The sequence below is a fragment of the Lissotriton helveticus genome, chromosome 1_1, assembly GCF_964261635.1.
Source record: "Lissotriton helveticus chromosome 1_1, aLisHel1.1, whole genome shotgun sequence".
Lineage (NCBI taxonomy): Eukaryota > Metazoa > Chordata > Amphibia > Caudata > Salamandridae > Lissotriton > Lissotriton helveticus.
Window position 1 is genome coordinate 665,688,637 of NC_136057.1, and position 14,137 is coordinate 665,702,773.

The window sequence follows — 14,137 nt, forward strand, 5'->3', positions numbered from 1 at the left end:
CTGTGCCACCTCTAGGTGTCAGTCCATTTTCTATAAGTTTAAGGGTTATAGATCTCCTTTTGATGACTGGGATGAGTATTATATCCCCGTCTGCATCTAGTGCTGCAGCATCAGCCGCTGCGAGTTCAGCTGCTAATCTAACTGCCTCTCTTTCTTCATCACTGTCTGCCATTTTACTGACAGGATGGTTATTTTGTTTGTTTGCAGATCAGGTTTCTTATGTCTGAGTCTGGGAGTGGTTCCGTCAGAGTGGAAGAAGGCCATGGTCATCCCGCTACTTAAAAAACCTGGCCTTGACCCAAAGGTCCCAGCTAATTATAGGCCGATTTCGCTGCTGCCGGCCCTTGTAAAAATCTTGGAGAAGCACGTTCAGTCGGTGCTCTCCAATTTTTTGGAGTCCCATGAGATTCTGCATGACTCTCAGTCAGGCTTTCGCTCTAATCGTAGCACCGAGACCGCGCTCCTTGAGGTTTCTGAAACCATCAAAGGGGTGTTGGACACCGGGGGCAAAGTCATGCTGGTGTTGTTGGACTTGTCGGCGGCTTTTGACACCGTCCCCCATGATGGCCTTCTCGCAAGACTCTTTGAGATTGGTCTTCGGGGGACGGTGTTCAAATGGTTTTCGTCTTTTCTAGCCGGCCGCCGGCAGACGGTCTGGACACCACCTGGCTCCGCCGTGATGCCGCCATTGGGAGTCGGGGTCCCTCAGGGCTCTATTTTGAGCCCGACCCTTTTTAACATCTTTATGACCCCGCTGGCGGCGGTGGCGGAGTCATTTGGTGCCCGGATCGTGTCGTATGCCGATGACACCCAGCTCCTTTTCTCTTGCGAGAGGGGGGCTGACTTTGACGGGGAGAGTATCCGGAATTGCCTTGGGGCGGTGTTCACATGGTTCCAACTGAACAGCCTCAAGTGCAATTCCGATAAATCGGAGGTACTCTTCTTCGGGTGCGATATAGAGCCCAGCTGGCAGGCCTGGTGGCCCGTCGACATGTTCCCACCATCTGGCTCCTCCCCTATGGCTAAAAACCTGGGGGTTAAGATGGACAAGGGGTTGACGATGAGAGCCCAGATTCTTGGGGTGACCGGCACCTGCTTTGGCCTATTAAAAATGCTGCGGAGGTTTTTGCCTCTTTTGTCAGAGGAGCATAGGAAGCTGACTGTGCAGGCTCTGATAGGCTCCAGGTTGGATTATGCCAACATTCTTTACCTGGGCCTACCAGAGTACCTGCTACAGCGGCTTCAAGTTGCGCAGAATGCGGCGGCCAGGGCCATTTTTGGTCTAAATAGACCTAGCAGCGTCTCTGGGCTACTGCTGACGCTGCATTGGCTACCCATCCTCAAACGGATTGCCTTTAAGGCTATGACCTTGGCCTATAAGGCGCTCCATGCGGTGGGGGCGAAGTATCTCCAAAAGAGACTGGCCTTTTACCATCCGGCTCGTTCGTTGAGGTCTGAATCTCTACTCTTGGCGGCGGTCCCTCGTGTTAAGAGGGCCCGCCTGGGTGGCCGTTCCTTTAGTTTATTGGCCCCACAGATGTGGAATTCGTTGCCGCTCCCACTTCGGGGAGCTACTACTCTTCTAGAGTTTAGGAAAGGGCTCAAAACCTGGCTGTTCTCCCAGTAGGCCTCCAGGTTGTTCCTTTGTTTTTATTGTCTGTGTGCTGTTCATTTCTTTTAAACTGTGTTATGTTACTCTGCATTATTTCCCCTTACCTAAAGCGCCGGGACACTCTTTTTGAGTAACCGTTGCGCTATACAAAACAACAAATAACATAACATAACATAACATAACATAACAGATTAGATGCACAATATTTTGGAACTGTTTATCCTTCAACGTTGACTATACCAAGAACCATACATAGGAGTTCCCTCCTGCGAGGTCTGGCGGATATAACCTTTCACCCACTCCAGACGTCTTTGGAGTATTTGGGAAAAGGGGTCTGAGTGAGAAAGCACGACTGAGTTACTCTAAATGTCTTACGTTAGTTTTATCGCCCTTTCCAAACGCGTTGGGCGCCATGTAGTGTAGTTCCTATCTTCCCAATAGGCTCTGCGCATTGGAATAATACCTACAGCAGTAAAGGCCTAGGCCAGACGTTAACTAGGTCTACTACTGTCGATACTAGACTTAAAGTTTTGGGTTTGCCAGCGTAGCTCAGAGTTCACTAGAAACTTTCTCGAATGTTCAAGGAGGAATTAACTTCCCTGATTAGACAAGAAGGGATTTAGTTTCTGACAACCATAGAACATGACAACTTTGCTCTCCCCTAATCAAGAGTCAATCTCGAGAGTCGTGTGAACAAAAGGCAAATTATTTTACTCAGTCAGTACGTGCATTCTTAGTCTCATCAGAATGTAGAGAAAAGGAAGAGACGGGCGTGTTCAATAAAAAGGTGTTATTTATTGATCAGTCTCTTTTCTCGTACAAGAGAAATGGATCGATATTATTGCAATACTTATAGTTAAGTAAAGTGCATACATTAAAAGCAATAGTATAAAATAATACTGTAAAAACATTGATATGGTTTCTAAGCCATAAGATGTTTTAAAATGAATAAAATATATTACATACACATATACATTTGACTAAACGTACTCAACTGGTGTTTCTAGATACGCCTACCCCGTGTACCTGACCTAAGCCTAATACGTGGGCGGGAATAGAAAGTTACAGTTTAAGTTAAGTTTGTTTTTGCCAAGTGAATAACTAAAGAATTCTCTGTGAGGGGTTATTCAGTTCTGTACCTGGAAGTTAGGATGAATGAGGAATGGTATCTCTCTCTCTGGTCTCGGTATTCCAGGCTGCCTGCGAGGGCTGCCCAGAAACGCCGGTGCTGGATTCTCGGCAGGAGAAAGCAGCGCGTCTCTCAGCACGTCAGAAAGGCGGGGCTGCTGCCAGCGGGGTCTGCTCTGCTCTTCGCTTCGGCAAGTATGGCTGCTCCGTCTCGTCACCACACGTGCGTTTGCATATGGCAAGATCGGTAATATTTATACCTTTAAGGTGCCGAGATTGACGTAAGGATGGACATAGATACGTCAATAAAGATGTCATACGACTTGCTCGTTAGCACATTCTTTTACTAAAGTTCTCGGTGAAATCAAAACAATGGCCGCAGGGTTTTGCCCAGGTTGTCATAGGTTTGATTTGTTATGAGAACTCCGTATGCCTTATCAGGGGCTGGAGGAATATCGCTTGTCTAATTAGATCGCAAGTGTTATGACCTAATCAGATAACACGTTCCTGTGCCGTAGTGTGACTGCGTCAGATAACGGTATCTGCATCATGGGGGTTTTCTGCCTCATGGGCTGACTGCTAGTTAACTTGTTGGTTTGTTTAACTAGAATAGGGTCAGGAATAGGGGGATCGATTCAGAACCTATAGGAATACATGACAATAGAGATGCGTCAGTTTCTTGCAAATCTGCCCCTTAATGCACTAAATGCAAAGTAATCAACGGAAATGGAAAATATTCTTGCAACTTTTTGTACATTTTTATGGGACCTTTACTAACCGCAAGAAAGTCTGTATAGAAATATTTCAACTACTGCAAAAATACTGCGAATAGTAGTACTTAGAAAGTATGCAACAGAAGGAAATTGCGAATTTTGTGGGTTACTCTCAAACGTTTTTTATAGGGTAAAATCAATCTCTCAAAGATAATTGAAGTCAAACACAACATGCACAGGTGCGTGCAAACACAACGCTGCAATTTTAGATCCATGTCCACCTCAGCGTCCTGGCTGTAGGGTTCATAAATGTGCAGAGGCTACAAATTGTAGGGATATAAAAATGTGCATTTGCACATACCCCCTTTCTCTACCTCTTGGAGAGCATTTCCCATGTTTTTAACTTCTACTTCACCAAGTCTTTTCTTTCTACTATATAAAGGTTAATCGTTTCATTTATTGGTCAGGTACAGGTGTTGAAGCTTTCCCATTTATTTGTATAGTTGTCCCTCCAGACTAGAGTAGCCCCTAACAGAGTTCACTTTCATTGAACTTCACTGCAATGTCTGAAATGGAACCAAAAATTATCCAATTGTTCAGCAGCTATCTCCCTGAAGGCCAGGGTGCCACTACTTTCTTGGCTTCTATTGAATTGTCCCCTCTTAGCCGGTCCTTCACACAACATTCACACTAACAGCCTCTGCTTATTCCTGAAGTGCAGTGGGCCCGGAAATATGTCAATATGAATTGAAGTTGACAACAAACTAATATTCTTTGGGAAGTTTCTTAGCACAATGTATTTGACAGGTATTTAGATCCCTCAAATGCTTCTATAGTTTTTTTCATTTGCAGGGTCTTAACACAGGCCCCTGCAGTTCGGTCTGTGGGGGGGGGGGTCCCCCAAGTCTTGAAGGGCCCCCAAATGCTTCCTGGGGGCCACATTCAGGCCAAGGCCAGTGAATATCAGTGAGATATGGGAGACTCAGGGGTCCCACTTCACATTATGCAGGATAGCTCCATCATTTTGTTTCGGAGTAACACCCTTCATCGGCCAGGCTAGCTTGAATCCAGTAGCTCAGTGGCACAGTGAGCACGGGACCCATATCTGGTCATACCCTTCCCACCGATGGCAACAAAAGTAAAAAGAACAGATGATGGGATGGACAGAATGCTGAACAATGCAAACATTCACCCTCAGTCACAGATCTGGGTTTAATCCATTGTTTTTTACTCACCACACTGCTCCTGTTTGGACCCAGCAATATCAAAATCAGTCTTGGCCGTGCTCCTCATAGGAATAGTCCAGCCCGAACTGCCAGGCCAGGTCCTACCTGGACCGGAAACAAGCATCTTAAGACTGCTTTCGGGGTATCACTCCTCATCAGCCAGACTAGCTTGAGTCCAGTGGCACAATGTTATATTCTACTATGGCATATTTCTATGCATGCCTTTATCCACTTCATGCTTTCTAGTGGAATGCCTTTGGAATGCCTCTGCACTGTGATTCATCATAGAATGTTGAGTGAAGGTTGAAAGAAACACACAGTTAAGATGGGGCTGAGCTACCTGCTGGTTGCTCCTGGTGGTTCTTGTTCTTGACTTATTCCTGATTACTCGTCGCCATCAAAATGTAGTAATTGACTTCAGACTAGTTGAGGTATTTCAAGAAGTATTTATTGAGATGTTAAGTTATCAAGAATAAGTCAAGAACAAGAACCACCAGGAGCAACCAGCAGGTAGCTCAGCCCCATCTTAACTGTGTCTTTCTTTCAACCTCCACCCAACATTCTATGATGAATCACAGTGTAGAGGCATTCTAAAGGCATTCCACTAGAAAGCATGAAGTGGATAAAGGCATGCATAGAAATATGCCATAAGTAGAATAAGTAGAATATAACACACAGTGAGCATGGGACCCACGTTTGGGCATATCCTTTCCACTTAGGGTGACAATAGTAAAAAGCACAGATGATAGACGGAATGCTGAATAATGCAAACAGTCACTGATCTGGCTTCAATCCATCATTTTTTTGCTCTCCACATCACCCCTGTTTGGACCCAGCCATATGCAAATAAGTCTTGACCCTGATTCTCAAGGGAACAGTGCAGCCCGTACTGTCAGGCCAGGTCCTCCCTGGACAAGAAACAAACATCCTGGCTGATGAGGGGCGATACCCGAAAACCGGTCCCAGGATGCTAGTCTCTTGTCCAGGGAGCACCTTAACCTGGCTGTTTGGGCTGGACTATTTCCATGGGGAGCAGTGTCAAGAACGATTTGCATATGGCTGGGTCCAAACTGGGTGGCATGGTGAGCAAATGAATCATGGATTTAACCCAGATCTATTGACTGGGGGTGAGTGGGTGAAATGTTTCAGCACTCCGTCCATCATCTTATATTTGCTATATTCTACATGTAGGCATCAATATTTTCCACTATATGTGGAGGTGCAAGTTTAGATGCTCTCAACTCAGACCACTCAGAGCTGTGCAGTAACTAAATGGATAGACATTGGGTTCAGATCATGTTCACCTTTGGGAAAGACTAGAAGTCAAACTACAATATGAACATCAAGCAGGAGTGCAAACATTGTGAAACATTGCCAGATGTTGTTGGAAAGCAAGTTCTCTCAATTTTATTTTGCCACTATTAAAGCCCATTCACTCCACTGCTGATAGTTTGCATCATGAATACTGACTAAAAAGAAACATAATAGTAAAAACAATGAAATCTTAGACTGTATTTACGTGGCTGGAGACTTAAGTGCAGTACAGGCGGAGCGAATGAGATTTCAAGTCAATAGATAAAGTTGAGCTTTAGACTTATGGTTTCAAAGATCTAATTTAGTTTTGTATTTTAGGATTTTACAACCTAACCCAGCTTTGTTTTTTGAAGCTCAGACTAAGAGTATTATCAGGAAGTTTGGGACCAGAGATTAAGGTAATTCTACGAGCAGAATATTATTGAGGAGTCCCAACAGAGCGTGAAGCTTGTCAAAACATAACATAACATAACATAACGTGTATTTGGAAAGTGCACTTTCACCCATAGGTCTCTTGGCGCTGAATAACAGATGTTTATTGTTACCCAACTCAATGGTACTCAAGGGTTACTTTAGCACCATGCCACCGCTACCTTACATCTTCTGTCCTAAACAGTCAATACACACCCATAGGCTAGTTCCAGGTCTAAATGTCCCTGTGGAACCCTCTTCAGAGCAGTGGAAGACAGAAGAATTACTGCACCTGCTGTTGAGTCCGGTGAGAAGAACCCTAAGGGCTCGACCAGCTCCCACATATACCCATAGCAAAGAAGTGGACTTCAAAGTCTGTTGGATGTCATCCTTATGAGCTACAGGGACATAAAAGCCTCAAGAAGCCCACTTTCGTAAAAGACTTCAGCTGACCAGTTTCAACTGTACCAGCCCTGGTCTCTGCTGGTGGTTTCTGTGGAAGTGAGTCCTGACCCTCAAGTGCTGAACCTGGGGTTCTAGTACCCTTGGCTGGTGTTAGAGTGTAGGTCACCTGTCCAGACCTATAAACCTGAAAACTGGAAACATTTATCTGTAGTTCGACCTGGAGACCAGGACCTACCAACCCACCAATCTGCTGAGGGAGCATTGTCGGTTGGCCTAGCTTTGTTGCAGTTCTTGCTATGTTCTTCTCCACATCAGCAAATGTGATTCAGCAGGCCCGAAGCTGACTGGCATCTAACAACTTTAAATCCTATTTGGCTCCATACCCTAGCCTAGCCTTACCCTGCTGAGGCAATCCTCCATCCAGAAAAGAGTCCAAAGGTAGAAATCTTCACCCGACCTGACACTGAGCAGCTTCCGATCAACATAGAAAGATTCTTGGGCATGAACTTCAGGCTTTTCCTGCCTTTGTCAATGGCTACACTGAGAATTCTTCCTACGCAAACCCATTGCCGATGAGCCCCTCTTCGGATCCAGCCTTGCCCAGCTGAAGACATTCCCTTCTCTCAAATGTTGTAAGTATGAAGGTAACTTTCCAGCTTGGGCCAAGCAGACCTGTGCATCTGACCCCTGCTCCATCACAGTCTGCCTCAAACCTTATTCTTTTCCCAGTCTAGGGCAACCAGTTGCCTCCAGTTGGCGGTGTTTTTATTTACAACTTTGAAAATTCATATATTCGTTTCCCCTTATTGGATTGTTTTGTCATTTTTGGGGTCATTTTTTTCACTAAACTATTCTCTATATTTAATAATTAGAGTGGGATTTTTGGTGTGTTTTGTTTTTGACATCAGTAGGAGACTGGTTCTAGGATAATATCTTTCAGCTGTGGTTTTACTGCTCCTGTGAGCTTTCTTTGCACCAATCAGTCTGCCAGAGGTAAACATCACACAAAATTGCATAGGATTGCTAAGAGTCTAGAGATGAAGAGTGCAAAACCATCGACCTGTGACACAGTGACAGGTAAGAATGAGCACCATATATATATGAAGGGCACAGAGAGCTCCCTCGCAAGAGCTAAGCTTAATTTGAAAAATCGTATTTTTCTCTCTAAACAAACTTACATCATAAGATTAAAGTAAGCGAATATTAGAATTTCCATTCCTACAGACCTACAAAATAGTTATTTCCTATATAGTGCCCAGCAGGAATAAAGAGTTCACACAACTTTACATAATAAGTACAATATAAGCATCAACATACCACACCAATATTAAAAATAAAAAATATACTGAGAGCTAAATAATCGCAGTGCCAAATAGGCTTTATTTCAACAGCTGGCACCGCTAACAATTAAGATTTGAGCCATAGGTTGCAAACTATTGATGAGTTGGACATCTGGGGCCTGATGCATCAAAACAATATTTTGCAATTCCCTAGTTATGAATTTTTGCGATTTGCAAATGGGAATACCAAAACGGCATGCATGAAAGTGTGCGTTACACTTTCTGAGATTCAAAATGACCTACCTCATGAATATGAATGAGGTAGGTCACAATTGCGACCCCCTAGGAATCGCAAAAATCACAGAGATGTTGCTTTTAGATAAAGCGATCATTTTATTTGTAAAGGAAAACGAGATGCTTTACAAAAAGAAAAATGAGAAGTTTTCTTTTCATTGTTTAAGAGCAGACAGTGGTCCGTGGGACCGTGGGACCACTGGCAGCTCTTAAAAATGCTTTCACAAACATTCATAAAGGGGAAGGGGTCCCTTGGGGACTCTTTTCCATTTACCAATGTCTTACCAAGGACTTGAAGTAGGTGGTAAAATTCAAATGATTTGAGACCGCATTCATGGTCACAAAACATTCATGCATACTGTTAGGATTCGCTATTTGGAAGGGACGCCCTTAACACACCCCTTCCAAATAGCGAATCGCAAACCCATTTTGCGATTCGGTAACAGGTTACCAAATCGCAAAATTGGGTTTAATGCATCGCAAAAGCATTTTTTGCGATCGCAAACGGGCTGAATCTGCGAATTTGCCCGTTTGAGAGGAGAAAAATGCTTGATGCATCTGGCCCCTGATGTGGTAACTGATTTCCAAACGGAAAGCGTTCCCCTCAGTGTGCATTCCCTATTCGGAATCGTTTTAGCAGCTGAAGATAAGATTGTTCCCCTGTAGTTTCACAAATGGAAAACGATATATCGGTTTTTTTATTTAAACGGGCACTAGTTCCTTTAGGGAACATGAACTGTCTTAAAAAATACTTTGAGTTTTGGAACGCAGATATAGGGATGATGGTGTACTGCGCAGGGCAGACCACTATCCTTATGGTTGGAGTCAAAGCAATTTGCAACCACTGTTTGCGACTCGAAAAGTAGTACATCAGCGTTTAGAATCAATTTAGATTAATACATGCCTAGTGTAACATCATTTCAAGAGATGGAATGGTCTGGAAATTCACCTTTTCCTATTTGGATGCACATGTGTATGCCTCCTGGTTTACAAGTATCCCACCAGCCAGTCATGCTACACTCTGTGGCGCAAGCAGATAAAAACATCAGTCACTGTAAAAACGAAGATAAATGAGGTAGCCACAATGAAAACTATTGTTGCATTTTATGCTATTTCATAAATTGCAGATCTAGAGGGGCAGATCCATTAAACCATTTATAAGCATGTGAAGTAGTACTACTGGAATACTCTGCTAAGTATTCTTATTTTTTGGGGGGTGAATATGCCCTGAAATGTCAAACTCTTTCCACATGCCTTAATTAACTTTGAATATCCACTAAATATTCTCATTTTGTTATCATGTTAGATGTTTGGGCCAATCACCAAGATATACACGAGTACATAAAAAGTGCCACATAAGTACTACTGTACATTCTCCAAAATGCCTCTGTAAAATAGGATTTATAGTGTTCAACTATTATCACCACTGGTATTGTCTTAGGCAACAAATTGGCACAGACAATGTTTTCAGAAGAGGTGAAAAAATCAATGATGTAGCAAATGTGGTCATTTGAAACGTTCCTTCTTGGAGCAAGGCATGAAATGTGAAGCCTGTTACTTACTGTGCCAGGACGAGGGTATGGAATTCTTCCTTCATACTGGACCCATCGATGGTCTGGACTTTCTTTGTGTGCATAAGGGCCATTAAAAACAGCTCTGATATCAGCCATATTGTAAACACACACAGCAGAGCCTTTAAATATTGAGCTGAAAAGTTGAATGAGACAACCTGGCTGTAATTTCAATGTTAAATGTATGCAGACAGCAAATTTGTAATTTTCATTGTACCGATTTTGACTCACATCAATGCAAAAATGCGTCCCACTCATTACAAACAATTGCTAATTCGATTACTTACTGAAATAGTATTCATTGAAATGTTCCAAAGTTTGTAAAATGTAACAGCAAACAAATAGCATGTCGAATAAATAACACATGGAAGTAACTCTTTAGGTCAAAACTAATAGAGGCAATTGGTTCATTGCTGAATAAAGGAAGGACACATTGAAATTGCAAAACTGTTTTCCAGATGTTCGGATCTATGGAGTGGTACCATGGATTTACAAAGAAATCCAGCTGCAGAACACATTACATCCTATTCGTTGTAAATATAATGATGTCAGCTTGACATGTTCTCATCTCACCTACTTCTCCATGTGACTTTACATAGTGAGACTCCCATCCCTAGAGCGAAGCAGTCCTGAAGTATTTCTGAAAATGCTATAATTCAAAGCTGTGGTCTTTACTTTAGTATCACCTGTACTTGTCCAAATCACCTGCTTTGCCTGAGTCTGTATAATTCCTCTATTAGAAATCTACATTTACTTCTTCCCGTTATTTAGCTTTTTGTTAAAATTGATTCTTGGAAAATAGATTTTTATTTATGTATTACAAGTGCAACAGTTGCCAGCTGTTTTTCACAAAACAATAGGCAATCATGTCTAATGGCGTAATTCATATTTATTTGTTGACAAGTAGCCTGTATTTGTTTGTGCTTCAAGGTGGCATTGAAACACATTATCTGCACATAATCTAAGGTGATAAGACAGGACCATTTCAGGGGGTAGTTTTGCAATGGTACCATCTGTTAACCTCTTGTTGATATCTAGAGAACATCACAGTAGTGCCCAGGACAAATGCACACTCCTTCCGCCTTGAACCTACGTCTAGCGTGAATCTGCATTGCACAAAATGTGCAACAGCACTTGCAGTTGAACAGATTACAGAGCTCTAGCCTAATGTGGTAAAAATAAAAAAATAAACAATCATTCTGGATTAACACTAAGGGTAGGCAAAGATTTAAAGTGCTCTCCATGCCACTGGAGTTAAGCTATCCTGGCTGATGAGGGCTGAAAGCCCGAGACCAGTCCTTGGATGCTTGTTTTCAGTCTAGGGAGGACCTGGCCTGGCACTTCAGGCTGGACTGTTCCCATTGGGTGCAGGGTCAAGACTGATTTGCATATGGCTGGGTCCAAACTGGAATGGCATGGTGAGCAAAAAAACTATGTAATTAGGTCCGATCTCTGTACTGGGGTGAATGTATGACATTGTTCTGCATTCTGTCCATCAATTGTTCTTTTTGCCTCTATTCACAGAGAACAGCATCAAGATTCACCATTTTGCTGATGTCACATATGTCTACTTGAAAGTCTCCTCTGCTTCAGACATCCAAGACATCAAACAATGCTTGCACATCAACCAGAAATAGATACCCAGCTCCTACCTGAAGCTTAGCCCTCACAAAGAGCATTCCAGCCCTTATATTCATGAAACTTGATAGTAGTAGTAATGACCTAATCAATGGCCTCATAGACTTCACACAGGCATCCCTTAGGGGCATCCTACATGCCATAGCACATCTTGTCCAGGGCCTGAAGAAATATGATCACCATCCCTCACCCATCCTATGGCACTCCACTGGCTCTACTTGCCTGCCTCCACCATCTTCAAAATCACATGCATCATTTACAAAGCCATCACAGCCAAGACTCCCTCTTACCTTGTTGACAAGCCAACCATCTCTGTTGGTTCTCTACACACCTGCAGCCAGGACACCCTCACACTGAAGACTAAGAATTGTAAAAATGAAATAACTGGTCTTTTCCATATATGCACACATTAACTGGAACAACATCCCTGTATCCATCAGGATTGCCACAACAATCGTGGACTTTAGGAATGTTTTGAAGACTCAACTCTTTGAAGGACACTACATCAACTTCCTTTCCTCTCCCATTACTCCCACTTATACAAGCTAGCCTTTGACCATGCACAGTGCTCCAATGCCTTTAGGCTTGGTTCATACTATGGAAATAGTGTTCACATACATACATTCATGCATCATTGTAAATACATGTGAATGCATATGCACAAAAAGGCGCCCGCTCCCGGGAAGACCGTTGGTTTCTGCTGTGGTGGTCGCCATTTTCCCCTGACCGGCGATGCGTACCTCCCTTGCTGAGTGATTACGGCAGAGGTGAGCAGTGAAGAGAAATTGGGAATTCCGGCAGAGCAAGAGGCGGATTGACTTTGCGGCTGTTGGCGCCCGCGTGAAGTCTTGTGACCACTGCCTGCAGGACACACATTTTGCCAGTACGAGCGGCCCCTTTGCTACGCAGAGGTCAGCCTGGGGGGGGGGGCAAAATGCACCTATTCAATCCGTGGGGACCTGGGGGGCTGAGTTGTGTAGCAGAGGTGACCTGATAAGATCTGTCTGATCTCAACATGGCACCCAGGCGAGACTTGCCTGACCTTGACATGGCACCCACCGTTCAGAAGAGAAGCAGCATGCAGAAATGAATGCTTACTGCCCTGCTTGAAGTCTTCCTTTAGGAGTGCTCTGAGAGGCTGGCTAACGGTGAGCGGGAGCCTTGATATCTTCACCAGTAACAGTTTCGGCCCACTCCAACTAGTGTCCTTCTTCCTGTAAGCAAAGGGCTATCTCCATCGCTGGAGAATTAATGATACCCGGCCGTGCCTGACTCCAACATGGCGCCCTTGCTGCTGTAGCTACAGGAGGGACAGTGGCGGCCCACTCCAACTGATGATCTACTTTCCTCACCACCAGGAAAGCTCCTGATTGCCCATAAACCCAATCCTGGGAACTGACTTGTCCCCAACAACAAGGGGCATGAGCATCACTTTGCGCCTGACCTCAAAATGGCTGCCACTGATCCCATCTAGTTCAAGGGGAAGTCTCGTGGCTGAGGCTGTGAACTAATCACATGTATCTGGACACTTGATTTTCGGTCACCTCCTGATCATCTCTCTAATTCCGGCAGAGCCCGAACCGCATGGCTGAATCACAGTGGCGCTGCACCAACACCTATAGGGGAGACTGGCTCTGGCGCACTGCGTTGGCCGTCACCTACCTAGCCGGACCTCTGACATATGTCTCATCTTTTCTCTGCTGCTGTCTCCTTCCAATTGGTCTCCTAGCTCCCCCTGTTCTTTTTGAATCTTAATATTTGTCCGGCAGAGCCCGAACCGCATGGCCGATTCCCGGTGGAGCTGCACCGACAGCTATAGGGGAGATTGGCCCTGGCACACCGCTTTGCCGTCACCTACCCAGCCAGACTTTGGACATTTGTCTTGCCTTTTTCTCCGCTGCTCTCTCCTTCAAATTGGTCTCCCAGCTCCCCTGGTTCTTTTTGAATATTGAAACTCGTCTGGCGGAGCCCGAACCGCATGGCCAATTACCTGTGGAGCTGCACTGACAGCTATAAGGGAGATTGGCCCTGGCACACCGCTTTGGCCGTCACCTACTCAGCCGGACTTCGGACAGATTTGTCGCCTTTTTCTCCGCTGTTATCTCCTTCCAATGGACTCCCAGCTCCCCGTTCTTTTTGAATCCTGACACTCGTCTTGCCAATAACTCCTGTATTGAATTTGCCATTTTTCTGTAATTAATGTGACATTTTTGTAACTGGTAACACGCTGTTTCCTTATGTAAAGCACTCTGATACATCCTGGTCTAGTTAGCAGTATATAAAACTCTAAATAAATAAATAAATGTATAATTTGAAGCATACGGTACCTTGTAGTTGTAAATATTCCATACACGACAGGGTTCTTTTCATCTTTGGTTGGAAGTAAGAATACATCTTCTGTGTAGAAAAAATAAATATTTAAATATCTTGTAAATGTACTTGTGATGAGTAAATCACAGTCACTGTAATGTGCTGAGTAGGCCTTGTTTTTTTACTTCAAAGCACAATTTGCACATCCTTTTGTTTTCAACAGTAGTATCTATGC

The 14,137-nt window shown here is 43.9% G+C and overlaps 1 protein-coding gene across 1 annotated transcript in view; it reads right to left on the bottom strand.

The window, feature by feature from the left end:
- The window catches only part of SEMA3D (semaphorin 3D), a 366,628-nt gene that overhangs the window by 120,578 nt on the left and 231,913 nt on the right, over positions 1 to 14,137 (bottom strand). The window contains exons 10-11 of the mRNA XM_078674186.1: positions 13,920 to 13,989; positions 9,946 to 10,090 (exon numbers count right to left, since the gene is read on the bottom strand). Coding sequence (XP_078530312.1) covers positions 9,946 to 10,090; positions 13,920 to 13,989 — 215 coding nt within the window. The remainder of the gene's footprint in view (positions 1 to 9,945; positions 10,091 to 13,919; positions 13,990 to 14,137) is intronic.